Genomic DNA, 18,968 nt, shown 5'->3' with positions numbered 1-18,968 from the left:
TTCATGCTCAAGACCTTCCTCACAATATGTCCCTCATTCTTCCGCATAACACGCCCATACCCTGGTAATCGCCTTCCACATAACTTCTCGGCTATCGGTGCCACTTTCAAACTTCCTCTTATGCACTCATTCTTTATTCTATCCATTTATGTAACACCACACATTCCTCTCAACATTCTCCTCTCCGCTACATGCGGTTGTCTTTCATTAATCCCTTTTGTGGCCCAACACTCTGATCCATATAGGACAGCAGATCTGACCATGGTCTTATAAATCTTCCCCTTAAGTTTAAGTGGAAGATATATGATTTATTTTTTTGATGTTAATTTCTTACAAATATGAATTATGAATGTTTTAATATATAAGTGATATAATAGTTGTGAAAAATATATATATATATATATATATTTTATCATAATAATAATTATTATTTTAGTTGTTATAAATTATTTGCATGCAATTAAAAATATATTTAATTAATGCTCAAGAAGTACTTCATAAGTATTTACATATTAAGTACATAATATGTAATGATATTATAATATGTACATTGTATATTACATAGGTATATGTATTTCAGTTAAACAATAAAGTCACAAACAGACCATACCGTTTTAAAACTTATTCGAATCGAGTATGTCTGTTACGCACATAAATACAAACGTTCTCGTAAACTTCACAACCCCCTCCCGAGCTACGCCCATGAGTTCAAATTCTTCTGATTGACATTTGAATACATCGTATCGTTTGAAATATCACGATTGCGGTATGTGTAACGCGAAACTTGTAAGAGTATACGAACACTGGTGATAAAATATTTATTAAATACTAATCAATTATTAAAATATATCTACATCAATATTCTAAACTATCTGTGCCCGCGACTTCGCATGCTTTTGAATATAACACTTAAAAACTTAAAACAATAACTTTATTATTATTTTATATATAAATCTAAAATAAAAGTAGCCTAAGTTACTCCTTATTACAACAGCAATCTGCCAGTGAAAGTCCCATCAAAATCGGTCCAGCCGTTCCAGAGAGTAGCCGGAACAAACAGACAGACAGAAAGACAGACGGTATATGTACCATGTATATGTATTTAGTAACAAAACGGTTATTTTATTATTACAAACAGACACTCCAATTGTATTATATGTATAGATGCGAATGTAACTCTGTTACGTATGGCTAAACAACTTGCGAATTGCGAACGAATTTGACGAAATTTGGTATCAAGCAATCCTGAACCCCAAGAAAGGACATACATACATTTGTATAACTTTAACCAACAACCGACCATACCTTCTAAAACGCAGCGAAGCCACTTGAGCCATTTGATAAGTATTCATAATATAGTATAGTACGAAAAGTGATCATTTAAGTATAATTATGATTATAGATGTACACAAATAAATAAAGTATGTATAAATATATTAATAAAAATAAAAATATATACAAGACTACAGTGTGCGTCTTAGCTTTACAATTCGTTATTGTAACGTAACTGGATACTTCGTATAGTCTGAATTTGTGAAATCGACCAGTGACCGGAGAACTCTTCTCATATATGTATATACTTATATATATATACGATCAAGGCTTCTTTAATATCAGTATGATAAACAAATGGCCAAGTGATTAAAACGCGTGCAACTTAAACGATGATTGCGATTCAAACTCAGGCAAGCACCACGGAATTTTCATATGCATAATATGTGTTTATAGTTCATCTCGTTGGCGACAGTGAATAAAAACATCGCGAGAAAAACCGAATGTTTCAATTTTCAATGAAATTCTGCCTCATGTGTATCATTCCAACAAGCATTCGAGCCGCGTGATGGAACGAGCTCCAAGCCATCTCCTCGATTGGATAAAAGGTCCAGCAGTGCTATTCTTTTACTTTTTTTAATAAAAAGTATAAAACAAAGTCGCTTACCGCTGTCTGTCCCTGTGTATGCTTTGATCTTTAAAATTACGTATCTAATAAAATTAAATATCTTTGATTTTGATGCGGTTTTTTTCAATGGATAGATTGATTCAAGAGCTAGGTTTATATGTATAATACATGCACAATGTAGTAGAGATACACTGATTATTTTAGAGGTATCTTATTATTATTATTTCTTATTTTCTTTCTTTCTTTTTTGCGCTTACATTGCAAACGCTGGCTGAACCCTACGAGATAGATCAAAATAATGTACTACAGTATTGTACAACTTAAAAAGGTCTGATCCATCTCTTATGGCTAACCCACAATAACCATTTTTTATCCTTTACTTTTTACGAGAAATAATGGCTTATTTTCGAAGCGATTTTAAGCAATACATCATGTAATTTAAATTAATATTTTCGAAGATATTACAGATTTAAAATGCAAGGACATAGCGGTTTGTATTGTCTAATGACAAAAAAAACGTGAACGTTGTAAGACATTCTGTAGCATATTTAGTATCAGCATTGCACCCGTGCGAAGCCGGGGCGGGTCGCTGGTTTTTTAATAAATTAAACCTATCAAAAAGCCGGAATTGCCAAGTGGTTAGACCGTGGGTGTAATAGCAGCCAAGTTAGATGTTACTCATAAAGTTTTTAGATGCTTACAATGTGTCGATAATTGATCTCTTGCTTGTCAAGGAAAATATCGTAAGAATAAGTTAATGTGTCGGATGAAACTCTGCTACACATTTTTCAGCTTAATGGAATAAGATCCAAAACTTAAGAGAAATATCCAGGAATAAGGGTATTATTGTCTATATAATAATTTCAATGACGTATAATTTAATTTCTATTCTAAATAAGATTTAAGAGATTACAATAACGATTTAATTGACCCGAAAAATCGTTATCGAACTTGCCACTTTCCAACATCAGATCACGGAAGATTGTACATCGTTGAGCTATGGACCCTTATTAAGTATCAAGAAGTAACGCTCGCTTTGCTAGGTCTGGAGATATATGTATTTTTTTAATAATTAATTAATATCATTAATAATAAATTATGAAGAATGAAAGACAATGGGCGGAGATGAGAATGTTGAGAGGAAAGTGTGGTGTTACGCGATTGGATAGAATAAGGAATGAGTACATAAGAGGAAGTTTGAAAGTACCACCGGTAACTGAAAATCTATGTGGAAAACGGCTGTCATGGTATGGGCATGTTATGCGGAGGAATGAGGACCATATTCTGATGATAGTCTTGAGCATGGTTGTGGATGGAGATATAGGTAGGGGCAACAAAAGAAACGATGGATTTAAAATATTAGAGTTAAGTCTAGACTAGCGAAGCCCTGCATTCGTTGCAATGTTTAATCTTTAAGTAAGAACTTGCAAACTATACAATGCGTCTATTGCGCCACCCATTGTTGATAGTATTATGAAAAAAATATTTGACCAAATACCGAAGACAATTGAAAAGTAAAAGGTCAATCGAACGATCGAGACGAAAAAATTGAATGCAAACGAAAACAAGCATTGTTTCTATATATATTCACTAGCAAAACACGGTAGTTATACATTGTGGGGTCTATTTAGACGGAATATTCTCCACTTTTATTTGATCGGATTATTTGTTAACGTTTTTAATTCGAGGCTGATCATTTTAATTTTTTTAAATTTTATTTTAGTATTTATCATCTTCATAATGATGTTTTAAAATGTTCACTATTTCTATCAAAGTGATCGATGTTATTGTGAATATACATAACATTGTTGTAAATATATTGTTACGCAACTGTAAGTATTCCTTCTCTGTTGAAAACAACCCGGAAGGAAGTCTTTAGTTCCAAGATTATAAATAGAACGGAAAGGCTGACAACGCACTTGCAGCTGGGGTTGCAGATGTCCATGGGTGGTGGTAGTCACTTTCCATCAGGTGAGTTTCCAGCTCGTTTACCAAAGAGTACGTGCTTCACTCAATACTAATGAACGCCGATAATTTGAATTTGGAGGGGCGCGGCTTCGTGATTGGATAGATCTAAATAGCATATTATATTATATGTAACGGGTTTGATGACACGTCTGATGTAATCCAATATAACATGTGCCGTTTCTCATTGGCCGAAACTAATTGCCGTTTACCAGTCGATTTGTTAGATCGAAAATAGCGGATCGAAATATTGGTTATAACGAACGAGAACGCTTTCGCACGAGTTGATTTTAGTCGCGCATCAGTTAAATCGAAGGCACTTTTGGTACTAATTTAAATAGGTATACACATATAAATATAATATATATATGTATATATATTTATATAGGTATAGGTTTAACATATCATGGTGGCACATTTTCTCTGCCTTCTGTCTTTTTTCTTCCTAGTAATATAATTATTATTTTTATATAATACTTAACTAAGTCCATAACTTTACATACATTTTAAATGTCCTCGACGTAACGCGAAAAACCAATCTTTATTTTTTGTACCCCTTTGTAAGTATGACAACAACATTGTAAAGAATTAGATATATTCAACACAAATTTAGTGAATTTAAAATTAGTTTACGTCTTTTAATTAAACTTAAACTGTTTTACTTGCTTTTTATACTTTCTGTCTTTGTTTTGCTTGTATTAATTTTAAGTGGAAACTTTATTGATTTATGTTTTTCATATATTAATTGTTTCTTTCAACCAAATAGATAAATAAATAAATTACATCCGTCACAATCAAGATCGCCGATACAATTGCGGAACTGTTTAATTGTCAGTGCCGAGTAATTCATCTTAAAGTTTATGTTTATAGTATAAACTATGAATATAAATGTTTTAATATCATATATACGCTTCCGGTTCCATTATTGCACGTTTATATTTATAGTGTCTGCCGTTTCGTTTCGTTCGAAGAGAAAGTCGAAGAAAAACTTCATAAATATTTTGTTATTTATTATGATGAAGATTAATGTTTATGTGCTGTAAATATAAGGGAGTGGTTTAGAAATCTTAAAGTGGAATGTCTATTTAGAAGGAGAGTGGCGTTTAATTAAAACTTCTGGAGATCCGAGGATTAGCATGTAAAGCTTTTTTTTTTAAATAAAATAAACGAGCATTGATAAAAAAAATAAGTCAATAGAAAACAATAAAATAACCTGCTTTAAGTTATCTATACTAATGATAAATGCGTGTAACTCCGTCTGTTACCTCTTCGAGCACAAACCGCTGAACCTATTTCGATGAAATTTGGTGTGGAGATAGTTTGAGTCCCGGGAAAGAATATAGACTTTATGACCGTTTTTGTGTTTCAAGTAAAGTGGTATAAATTTTGCGCGGGTAAAGCCGCAGATTTAGCTAGTTCTTCAATAGATATAAAAACGAATGTTTGTAAGTTAATACTTTATGCGTTGCTAAACTATTCATCTGATTGCTTCCAAAAAGGTTTCTAGTCCAAGACAAGATTATTTCTTCGTATCTTTGTTTTTATATAAACCCTTATTATATACGTACAAAGCCGGGACTTGTATTAAGTAACATAGGTTAAGGTCATCACATACCATCCAGGGGCCCCATTAGATCTGTTCGTAATATTTTATTCTTTAAAAAAACTGCTTATAAAACCATATATATGATATCTATATGATGCAAGAATATGATGACGATTATCTCGTATAGCTATTTAATCTACGTACGTACATGTATCTGTGCATGTGTGTGTATCTAAGTAAATTTATGTCTATGTGATTATGTCTTTAACAATAAAGTATCATAGTTCGAACTTAATAAAAGAAAATTGTATACTTCTATATTATTCAGTTTTAAAATAATTTGTTAATATATCGATCATTATATTCTTTTGAGAAAGGAAGTAAGGAAAATTTGTCTCCAACTTATTTTAATGGGAAAAAATGTTACACTTTTTTTACCCATTAAAATTCGTTGTTTGTTTTGTTACACTTAGTATCATTGGAGAGTTTTTGAATTTGTGGCTTGTAGTCGTAGTTAAGTCGTGTTGGTTTAATTAATATCCCTAGAAATTGAGACACATTAGAAAAAGATTATAGTATAGAATTAAACATAAATGAAGCCATAATAGTTATTGATGTTTCAAGACGTAGGAATTGCATCTCGGAGACGTCCTTTTACATTAAACTTGAAAGCGAACAAGTTTATTAGCAAGATTGTGTATGTTACAGTCATAGTGATTAAATAGCTATTATACATAATGACTGGTCATTATATAATAATAAAATAATATAACACTTTATTCGGATCATAGAAAACAACATATCAAACTTAAACTACAAGAAGTATTACATAAAAATAATATTAATCTAGCAATTACTTGATAATAGATAAATAAACAACAAATGTTGAACTGAATATTTTCCAACATTTCTTGTTTATTTATCGCTTGCAAATCCGTCTGCCAATCGGCAAAGGCCTCTTCCAACCTTTTCCATTCGGCTCGTTCCTGAGCCACTCTACTCCACGTCACTCCTGCCACTTGTTTGATGTCACAATCCCATCTTTTCTGAGGTCTACCTCTCGTTCGCTTACTTTCTCTAGGATACCAAACGGTTTCTCTTTTACTCCATTTATCTTGGCCTCTCAGTGTGTGCCCTGCCCATCTCCATTTAAGTCGTTTTATTTTTAATGTAATATCAATAGCTTTTGTCTTGTTTCTAATGTCGCGGTTTTTCATTATATACAATAGCAAAATTGACTAGACAATGTTATAAATTAATCACTTTACACGGATATTATTGATAATACCGGGTCAAAGTTAGCCAAAGTAATAAATACGGTATAATTTACTTTATAAATTAAGGTTAAATAACTTTATAACAATGTTATTTTAATTCTTAAAATAAACATTATATTTATTACTTTTCAAATAACACTATAATATTGCTACCCATATACATATTTAGGTATGCTTAAGGCAAATGTAACCTACTTCTTTTATTAAATTAACCAAGTCTTCGAAGATATTATATAAAATTGCTTGTTAATGTGATGAGTTCTGTTTCAATTATCACTTTATCTGAATTGAGGAGACATTTCAAATAATAACTAGATAAGATATATAATATCCGGATTCATCACTTTGGCTGTAACATAATGCATTAATATTACATTAGATTCTGATGGTGTCTCTATAGTAATGAGAGGTATAAACCGATTTATATTTTTTGTCATTTATGAAACTTGTAAATGGATTTGTGATAAATAAATTAACTCAAGTGCTAGTTCAAATATTTAATACGTCGATATCTTGATAAACATTGAATGTGTGATTCGTTTTGAAGAAATCGACTAAAAGTAAGCTTTGTAACAATTTGTAAACCTAGGTATTGACCTTTTAAATACTCTAAGTTTCCTATGTAAGTGAACGCTTTAGAATGGGTTCTGTCATTCAAATTCCACACAAATGGGATACGTTTATATTATAGCGCGCAAATATATGAGCTAACAGACTTCGAGTTCTACGTCTATATCTTATCGACTTAAATATAATATAAAATTTGGAAATTAATCGAGTTTTTTCAACCTTGTTAGTTTTTAGGATACAGCAGAAATCAAGACAGCTAGCTGGCTAATCCATCGATCTATCTAAGAGACACGTCAACTCTGCAACGTACAATATCATTATAAAAACCAATATGCTCTCAACCATACGAACTTGTTATATTTCTTATCTGTAATTACACTCACACACATGAGTATTTATGTGTGAGTAAATAAAATCATCAACATTACGATACATTTTTATTTGCTAACAGAAAACTGTTAAAAGAGTAATATACTCTTAAAAGTAATGATGCCAAATCTCCAATATTTTTCGAGGGAGCCCAGCAACATATTAAGCTGTTGACATTACAAGCCGAATAATCTCAGGCATTCTTTGTATGTCCTGTAAGAAAACGACGACAGAACAACCATAGCAAACGCCCCTTCGTTTGAAAAGCATTTCAAATACATATCACACCTGCAACGTTTCCGTCGGCGGAAACGAGGATCACGGCTAGTGCCGTCCCGTCAACAGACGTGACGACAAAAACCGACCTAAGTATAACGAGCATACTTGCTCTCCAACCGTCCACATTCTAAGCGTACGTATAATCTCCCTCAAATTGGACGTAATTCGAAACCCTCGAAATTTCGCGCCCTATCCTATGATGTTTTAAAAAGCCAGTGGATAAAAAATAACGTAGTCAATAAAAAAAGAGCAACTTATTGTTGATCTTTTAATATCTTTCAATAATATCATACTTATTACCGGTTTAATTAAATAACAGAAGCTAGGTAAAACGGCAACTGGTACAAATGCCTTTTTATGAAGCAAACGCGAGGCTTATCTGTAACCATAGGTTCCTACGAATCTTAGTCATAACTTAAAAAGCTAACAAGAAACTCAGTACTTACTAATTTCCAGCGATTAATTTATGTTATTGAAATACATTTTTTTTTTTAAATGTATTGTAGCAATGACCCAGTTTTAGGAATTACTAATAATCCTATATACCCCTAAAATGAAGCTTAAACCTTGTGCTAGGAGTGGAAACGACAAAAGCGACAAAGGGTCAGAACAGAATCAACGCATTAAAATCAGATGCCATCAGCATTTCCTAATTTATCAATGTTATTTTTTTTAAACGTGAGATTTATATTGAATATATTCAGGTATAAAAAATAAAAAATATCAAGAAATTTAATTTTAGTATTGGTAAGCGTTTTGTTATTTATACAAATTCTAGCATAGTTTCGTTTCCACGGTTAAATCAATATAACTATTTTCTAGGTTACGTTCATATGAAAATTGTAGTAAAAAGCGGAGAAAGTGCTAAAACCCGTTAAGAAGTTGATGCTAAAATCTAGGATGTTGTCTAGGTGGTCCATAATTTAGCTTAGCATAATCTAAATAACAAAATACATACATATAATATTGGATAAAATAATGTCTGTACATTGATAAAAAATACAAAAGAATATTATTATTTTTTTAAATTCATGTTTAAATTGTTTCAAATAGTCTGCATTTCTGTCTGTGTCGGTCAATGGTTTTAGCAAAAGTGTAGTACAGGCAGGAGACCTAGACCCAGAAGGGCTTTCATCGTAATTCACACATACATACTCGTATTACGCAGCGTGAGTATCAACATACAAATGAATATTAATTTCCTGGTACTGGAACTGAGATTTTATGTATATGTTGTATATATACTCGCCCACTCACCCTTCAAACCAAAACTGAACAATACTAAGTATAACTGTTAGAGTGGTACCTACCCAGACGGGCTAGATAGTCAGACTGACGCATGCGCACCAATCATTGTAAACGATAACTCAAAATGGTTAATTGTCTAACGGATAAAACACTTGAAACTTTATCGCCAAAGGTCAAAATCCCAAATTCAAGCAAATGCCGCTGATAATCATCAGTCGGAATATTGTGCGGGAACCAGTCTCTATCGAATAAAATGTACGTTTTTTTTTAAATTATAACCCGCAGATCTTTCCCAGCAAAGGGACATTAACAGCCAAAATGTGACATTTATAATTTTTCCAGGAATAAAAATCATCCATCCATATATTTCATTACATAAACAAAATACTATGTAACTAATGTATTTAATTCAAATGAATATCTGTTAAAACTTTAATGAATTATACATAGACAAAGTCTCAGACTATAACTAGTGATGTAACATTACAACATACGATCATACATACTTAAATCGAAAACACCGGAAGTGCATTATGAACGTTAGTTAGAAAAACGTTTAGTGTTTACTAAAGCAGGTAATTAGCAAGGTAGAGTGGGTAAGTAGGCTCTAGTGCGCACGCGCAGGGAAATGTACGATCACTGCCGCGTTTTCAATAAATACCTGTTTTTCTTTAGACGTACTTTCGAGAGAAAATACGTGTTCTTTTTTATAATTATATTTATTTTGAGAGTTTATTGATGTATGAATATTTAAATGAAAATCGACAGTTACTTTTACATTTTAAACGAAATTAACTGTTTTTCTTAAACAGACATTTGAGTATAATGATTTCCTTAAATATAGAACTGTTTCGGAGTATGATTTCATCAATTACAATTTTTGAGTAATATATTGTCACACTAATTTTCGCCCGCGACTTCGGTTTCGTTTTAGGGTTCGGCCAGGTTTCAGGTGTCAAACATTAATAAATGTCCTTACCTGGGACTCAAACTTACCTCATACCAAAATCATAAAAATCGATTGAACAGGTTAGCCGCTGTCTGTCTGACTGTTCGTCTGTTCTCGGACAGACAAACAGCAATATTTTCGCATTAATAATATTGAAAAAAGGTATTACATAAGAGACGATAACAGCTATTATTATTGATACAAATTGCTATTAAAATTTATTACAATGTATGTCTTACGTAAAATATCAATTTTATCATTATAATAAAAAAAAACCAAGTGTTGTCCCGACACCTTACTTGACGAATTTGCTCTCGCTTTATAATATGTATTAAATATATTAATATTTGAATATAATTAAATAACATTTAATTTAAATAAAACCATATATTCAAGACAGAGGTAGAAGGAACGAGAAAGAGAGGAAAGTGTTCTGTGACGATTTCTGCCAGTTTATTCTACAGTAAAGGAACATCGTTCCAAAGAATAATTAATGAAACACGTTCATTAGACTTAAAATTTAAATGAAAAAAAAAAAAAACAATATTTTAGATACAAAATTGATTGTCTATTCTGTTAATCAAAAATGTATTTTAATCGAAGCTGAAAGTGTAAAATTGTGAGCTCCATGATGAGAAGCAGTTCTAATTCAGCTTGCAAGATTTGATCCAAATCAACTAACAAATATTGCAAGTATTTTTTTTTTTTATTTACTACATGCTAACGTTTGACTACTGTCATATCTATGGTCTGGTGTGATACGCGCTTGACTAAAATATGACTGATACTTTGTTTAAAAAAAATAAAGTGAACACATTTTTTTAAAAACTTTGTAACAAAAAAAAAATAGTAAAAGTAAATCTATTAAGTTTCTTCTTGTTGACTACATATTCCGAACAGTTAACAGCTTTAGATCAAATTAAAAACGGCAATTTAAAATTAAAAAAGAAATATATATTTTTATTAAATTTATTTAAAGACACTTGATTTTATAACGGCGGTAGATTTAAATTTAATTTATCCTATAAAATCACGATTCAAAAGTGCGTATAAATGTTACTCAACTAATGGATACTTTTTAATTTTGTTGGTTGTACCTACATAGATCATATCCATCAAATACCTTTACAGTTCATTCAAATAATTTTATACCGAGAACCATAAATGCGTAATCGATTCCAATTAATTTTCTCTCTCGGTTTTATTGATATGCCTTCTTATATGCTAATATATTATTTATGATAATTTCTTTATACTGGCATTCATTGTGTCCGCTACTCGCCTCGATTACTGTTACTTCAATAGTAAATTATGCAAGTTTCTATGCGATTGCTTGCTTTATTTATAAGTCCATTTGCGCGGAATTCATTTTATATTTATACAAAGGCACAAGATGGCCTTTATCAATACTCATCATGGCTAATGTATTAATTTAAAAAATTTGCCGATTTATAAATTCGATTCGTTTGTTAAAAATAATAATAAATAAGGCATATTACTCAACACGAGATTATAACATAGATGTTGAAAAATGATGGTGCTTTTCAGGTAGGATATATTATATAAATTTAATTGCATTTAATTAACAACCAACCAACCAAAAAATTTCTTGCCGATTCTTCTCGGTAGAATCTACAAATCGAACCGGTGAAAACTTTATAATACAATTCTGTGAAATAGCGATTCAAAAGAGCTTGCACTGGAATAAAGTATATTTTGATTTTGATTCGTAGGTAATTAATAAAAAGTATTACAATCAGCCATCAACAAAATCATCAACAATCAATCTTCTAATAAAAATAGATAGATGATAAAATAAATAATAGATGGTGAATTACTGCTGACATGTTCCACTGGTGACATTTGATTTTTTCTTCAACAAAATCATAATGTCTACTTCGCTACCATAGACGCGATGCCATTAACAAACAACTCTTCTATACATATATATCTGCATAGACTATATAGACACTGTCATATATACGAGCCGTTCAAAGTGTTCAATCCTCTTGAGGAGTTTGAAGCTTACTTCAATACAATATTAGTTTCCTAACGATAGTTGACATGCTGGCTCCTAAGATGACCAATATAAGGGTGGGGTTGATCTTTCATAATGCCAAATTTCTATGGTCGGTAGTGACCACTTCGTATTTATTTATTTGAAACACCATTGGCATCACAAAACAATATTATAAACGGACTGATGCAGTGTGATACATTACAAGTATTTACAACACTATTCAGATAACCAATTTGCTTGTTATGTTATGAAAAAAAACGATGTTCTCTTGTTTGAGTTCTTTAACGACGGCCGATCTCAATTGTTGTGCACAAAGGTCTGTGCAAACACAAGTGCGTCTATTCCCTAACTCACGAGACAGCCATCAGACAACCGAAGAAAACTTAAGGGGTCTTAACGCAGAACCAACAGCTTGTCGTGCTTATAGAGATACAAGGCTGTAAACACTATTAGCCTTCTTCAAAACATCTGTGAAGCCTATGACACTGGGGAGCCTAAAATGAAGCTGATCTCGTTCATGAACGTATGATAATTGAAAATTCAATAATCATTCAATTACACTCTAATTTTATTTGAACCAAATATAATGCAATATGTTCAGTCACGATCAATATGAAATTCTATCCATTAGCAATATCAAATTTAAACGTAATATTATGTATGGATTTCGGTTTAATCAACGGAGCATGCAAATTTCTTAATGACTTCCAATACACCGGTTTGAGACGACTTGCAAAATTCGAAATACCAAAGAGATATGTAACTATGTCACGATTTGTTAAGGAAATTCATTGTGAACGTACCTTTACATACAGAATAGAGTCAGTATTAGTCGATTTCCAAGCAAGATATATTTTAGTTGTATGTTTTGAGACTGGATTTTTATAAATAAATTAAAATATATGTTGAAATGAACTATTCTAAAAATATATTTGTTTTTAAATGATAATTCTAACACTAATTTGTTTATAAATCGTGATCAATAAATATATATCTTCCAGAAAATCAGCAAAGCTGTTCTGTAAGGAATAAATTAATACCGCACGGAGAAAGTGATTTTCTGATATTATAAGATTTATTTACTATCTAATGAATGCTATTAAATTTCATTAAAAAAAGTTAAAGGATTTTTTTATTTATTATACTGAGTTTCTAAAAATCTAGCTCAGCCATTGATCGTTACAAACGTTAGTAAACAAATAACGCTCAGTTTTGCAAGTTTAATATTCGCTAGAGCCTAACCCATTGAATTTAGATTTATTGGTCATTGTGGAGGAAGATTTACGAGGTGTATTGGGATAGCCAATGCTACAGTCGATTATTTTATATAAATTAGAATTGCGCCGTTCCCAACTCATTCGGATACTATTTGTTTGAAATAATAAATTGTTATCAGACTTGGTATGTGTATCCGAATGTATGAAATCATTATTAAATAGTTACAATTGCAGCTGAAAATGTTTCTCTTTTCGGCCAAATATGTCTTGTAAATTTCCTTTCCTCGAAAGAAGATATAGATGTTAATCCAACATACTGCTTAAGAGTGTGCAGAATTTTATCATCTTCATCAATTTCTCCACTAACAACGGGATCATCTTAAACGTTGAATCTCTAAAAATATGTGCCTGTTATTAAACTTGCTCGCTTACCTTCCAAACAAGAAGAGGGCTATTCGTGCAATTTATAACCTGGGCCCAAAAGATTCGTTAAGAGATAAATTTAAAGAAATTAAAATAATGACTGTCGCTTCTCAATTTGTTTTTGATAATGTTATGTATGTACGCAAAAACATAAACGATTTTCCCAGAAATTGTGACGTACATTCTATTAACACTAGGAACAAGAATAAACTTGTTACTCCAAGTACCCGATTACACAGGGTTAGTAACTCTTTTTTGGGGCAATGTATACGTTTTTACAACAGGATCCCAGAAAACGTTCAAAATTATTCAATTATAAAATTCAAAAGAATCGTTAAAGAGCGTTTGTGTGCTAAAGGATATTACAACACTAATGACTTTTTAGTTGACTGCACACCTTGGGAATGAAATGATCGCCTCCAGGCTGTTTCAAATAACTAAAATATAATAATTATTGTACATGCAAAATGAAAAAAAAAAAAAATATCCCGCTGAGTTTCTTTCGCCGGTTCTTCTCAGGTCCGAGGTGCTAAATTCCGAACCGGTGGTAGATTTTTGACAATCAATAAGCAAGTGTAAACACTTCTATATTGAATAAAGATTTTTGATTTGATTTGATTTGATTTGAACCAGAACACAACCACACAGAGTATGGCTGGTTGCCATCATGATAACAGCTGATGAGAGGTTGGTGGGTGCTTGATTTTTACAATTTGAATAATAATATTTTAATTGATTGGCAATAATTGGTGTAAATAGAAAAAATGCATTTATTTTTAAACTTCAGTGAACAAAAAAGCACTATAATAATTGCAAGGGATTATTTATCAGGTTAAAAGCACGCAAAGGCGGCTTTAAAGCTACAGCGATCTCTTCCAGACAACCTTTGTGACAGGAACATAACAATAAAAAAAAACTATACCAGTATAAAACTCTAAACTGCAAGTTTAAATAATAAAAAAATATTGAATACTAAAATTAGTGTATAAGTGGTTAAACAATTTCATAATATACATTTATTTGAGAATGCAGACGACAGTTACTGAAATAACGATACATTCCAAACACTCGGTAAAGTAAATTACTCCTCGTTTGATCTCAAATTAAAACTTAATTACTCGTACTTTCTCCAGTAAATCTCTTACGTTGAACAAAGATTAATGACTTTACCAGACTTATTTACGACTTTTATATAGGATTTACTTCTGCGATTACCTAATAAAATATATAATGTATTATTTACTAATTATTACTCGTGGATGTTTAATTACGGAAGCGAATTCTTTCTGAGGAAGTGTTATTGGTTTTTCTTGGCATTCCAAGCATACAAGTACCTTGATAGTTAATTAAATATTGTTAATTATAAATCAACCCTCATAAGAAGCTACGCGAGTAAACTAGAAATTGATTTTGATTTTTGTTTTTTTTTTTTGTATTTGAGTTGAGAGGATTTCGTATCAGAATACGATGTTTGCACGATACGTTTCGCAAAATACAGATTTTTTCTTAATAAACAACGTATTGTAATCTTGAATCATCTTAACTCAAATGCAAGTATAAATAGTCATCAAGTATCATAAAATTTTTTAACAATTTATGTTTTCTTTTTTTTTACCAACGATTAAACGCGTTTATTTTTTCTCCGTTAATTACCAATTACATAGTCATCTACAATGCACTTTACTTGGTGGTAGTACTCTTCAGTAGATACAACAATATTTAGTTCCAGTTAGAAGGGTGAGTGAGCCAGGGTAATTACAGGCTATGGACATAACGTTTTTGTTCCCAAGATCGGTGGCGCATTGGCGGAAGGAATGATTAATATTTCTATTCTATAATAAAATTTTGTATTTATTTTACGTATCCTGCGACGCGGTATAATATTAAATTAGTTGACGCAGCACTCGGCTCTTTTGATGTTATGATCGTTTGTCGCGCTACTTGCAGCAGATCCCGTAACCCATGAAAAGGGCTGATAAAAATGTTGCACTTTAAGAGCTTATGTAAACTTGACCATTTCTTGGTGGTATGGCTTTGTCCGTCTGGGTAGGTACCCACTTATCAGATATTCGAACATTAAAAAGCAGTACTCAGTATTGTTGTGTTCCGGTTTGAAGGGTGAGCGAGCGAGTATGCCCAACATGCACATACACATGCACAAGGGACGTAAGTTCCCAAGGTCGGTGGCGGTGTAAAGAATGTTTAATATTTCTTACAGCGCCATTGTCTATGCGCGGTGGTAACGACTTACCATCAGGTGGCCCACTTGCTCATCCAACGCAATGAAATTCATGATTTTTTTAACCGACTTCAAAAAAAAGAGGTTATCGATCTGGTTTTAATCTTAATCACGATTGTTACATCAGAAGTACATTATTGATTATACGATTTGGAAATATCTTTCTTTTTCTTTGTTAATGTTACATTTTTATTTATAATTTTACAAATTAAATTAAATTATTTTACTATTTAACTTTAATCCTGTCCGTATTCGAATAATTCTCAGCAAAAAATAAACTTTTAATTGATATATTAAGTACCCTTCACAGCATATTTGATTTTATATTTATATGAATATTTGATGAATTGGTTATTTTTTGTACGGTTTAATCATTTGAACAATCTTATCTACGATCTAATGAAATATAATTAGTGTTAGATTTTTATTGTAGAACTATGATCTGTGTTTGTATCTTCAACGTTGCATAAGATCGATCTTGATTCTAATAGTTTTATCGAAATGATATATAATATGAATACTAAGTGTCAATAGTGCAATAATTTAGTAAAAAAGTCGCAGGATCAATCCTGACCCCTTGGGCTATTGTCGTACCCACTCCTGACATAAGTGATAAGCTTAAAAGGAGGGGTAAATAGGAATATTAGTAATTCTTTAATTAATTTTGGGCATTGTTACTATTCTTTTAAAAAATATTCATATATATAGTTGTATACTACTTTATGGAGTACATTTTGAAGATAGGAAATCTCACCAAAGGCTCATTGGTTTAGTGGCTATATATATTGGTGATATAAGGCCGCAGATCTCGAGGATCTGGGTGCAGCCCCTTAGGTTCAGCTAAAAAAAGTTATTGAGTTTTTATGTCGAAAAAGATCGAATGTCTAAAGAAGGAATTGTGTAGAAGAACGCAAAGCGTTGGTCCTACGCCTTAATTCTCTCCGGTCGCAACGGGAATAGATAGTGCACATGTGCGCACAAACTTGTGCGCATATTTTGCATAATTGGCTAGTCTCCATTAATAATGTGGGCGAAATCTACTCTATAATTAAAAATAAATTGCCTATAACTATTTAAAATCACGACGACATTTCTAGAATTACTAACTGAAAAAACTACAATGAAATAATTCGCTCTAAGAGATTACCACGCCTTCTATATATTTATTAGTGGTATAAGACGAAAAAGCCAAAGCTAAACAAGAAATATATGATAAATGCGTCATTATATCATTCAACAATATTAATGTAACTTGGAACAAGAGTCGGCAGTAATAAAAACCGTAACATCGGCTCTCGGACTGAGATAAATTTGAGTTAATACTATCTTTGTTGGAGCCTCTTAGTCAAGTGGCTCACGGAAAAGAATTTTGTGTATCTCCGCGAAATAAAGCGTTGGATTTGTGGAGTATGTTTCTCTGTTTGTTTGATATATTATCGTCGGGAGAAAGGTTTCCATCGAACCTTATTTATTTCAATCATTTATTTCTGACTAATAAAGTCACAAAGATATTTTTTTGTATTAATCTACAAGACGATTTTACGAAATTATACTAGTCGGCGCCCTCGTACTAAACAATTGTCAATTTGTCGCAAACGAATCAATCAATCGAAAAACGATGCAGTCACAGGAGATAAAAAATTGATTTACCGTTTACATTTTCAGGCCCCATATTCATCACACAACATTCGTAACTCAAATGCCTTGAAGCTGAACGAAAAATGGGTAACGGCTTCAGCAGCGCCAACAGTCGGAAGTGGTCGAAAAGAGAAGCCCCAAATCCGGAGTCTTCTAGAATCCTCTTCCTTCTGTACCTCATACACAGAACTTGGAATGTAGTTGTAGAACATATGGATTCAAAGAGCACAAGGTACAATAACTTTAGACATATTTAACTAATCGTTTTAAAAAGTTAAGAATTATCGACCATTATAAGATGAACCTTAACACGGAGTATTGTCTTTTTTACCTGTTTAAACACATTGAACGTATGTTATGACACTTAACCATTTAACATTCATCAATTGCAGATGGCGTGGCTCCCAAGTTCCTAGTTCTGGGGGTGGAGTGCGACACTTCGACTCCGTGAGCTTGGACTCCGGTTCATGTTACTCAGCCTGTAGTTGCAGCTACTGTCGTCTTCGGGACTGCGCTGCGGATTGTGTCAGGTAAAACTTACTTAATTTTTTATATGTCAGTATTTCAAGATATGTTAGGAAAATGAAGATATTGTTTATGTCCGTTATCTCTTTTAAAGAATGTTTATCATACAGATTTCAACGAATATATAAAAAAATGTAAGCGCTTCTCTTATGTAAAAGTCAAATTAAATAATTTTCTGCATAAAAGAACTCTTTGGAACTCTTCTTCCAAAATGGTTCCAAAATATATCTAGCATCTATACGCTAGATATATTTTGGAACCATTAACAGAGGTGGAATTTTAAAAAAATGCTAGCATCTCACCTAATTCTATTAGGGTTCTGTACCTAAAGGGTAAAACGGAACCCTATTATTAAGATTTCGCTGTCTGTCCATTCATCTGTTTGTCACCAGGCTTGAGAAACCTCAAGAACCGCGATAGCTAGACAGTTGAAATTTTCACAAATTATATATTTCTGTTGCCGCTATAACAAATAATACTAAAAACAAAACAAAATAAATATTTAAAGGTTCACCCATACAAAAACCGCCATTTTTTGCCTATTTTAGCCTAATATCAATAAATGGTAGGTAGGCACTTAAAGTATTCACAAAGTACTACTTTATTGTATATTTTTTTAACAATAAATAATTCATTAAAAAAATCAATAAGTTCTAGAAACCAGAACTCTTCGCAACTTTGCTTTAAAACTAATTAAAACCTGTCAAACCTTCTCGAAATTCGATTACCTCTAATTTATTTGCAAAGTTATTATCTCAATTTTTCAAAGTGCGATTTTTATAATTAAATCGACGGAAATATTG

General features: G+C 31.9%; 1 protein-coding gene across 1 annotated transcript in view; it reads left to right on the top strand.

Annotated features, from left to right (window-relative positions):
* Mwh (multiple wing hairs) overlaps positions 1-18,968 on the top strand; it is a 131,962-nt gene that overhangs the window by 12,430 nt on the left and 100,564 nt on the right. The window contains exons 2-3 of the mRNA XM_026631216.2: positions 17,668-17,872; positions 18,033-18,170. Coding sequence (XP_026487001.2) covers positions 17,724-17,872; positions 18,033-18,170 — 287 coding nt within the window. The 5' untranslated portion in view covers positions 17,668-17,723. The remainder of the gene's footprint in view (positions 1-17,667; positions 17,873-18,032; positions 18,171-18,968) is intronic.

This window comes from Vanessa tameamea, chromosome 9, assembly GCF_037043105.1.
Source record: "Vanessa tameamea isolate UH-Manoa-2023 chromosome 9, ilVanTame1 primary haplotype, whole genome shotgun sequence".
Lineage (NCBI taxonomy): Eukaryota > Metazoa > Arthropoda > Insecta > Lepidoptera > Nymphalidae > Vanessa > Vanessa tameamea.
The sequence above is the reverse complement of the archived record's forward strand: the minus strand, read 5'-3'. Positions and strand labels throughout refer to the sequence as shown.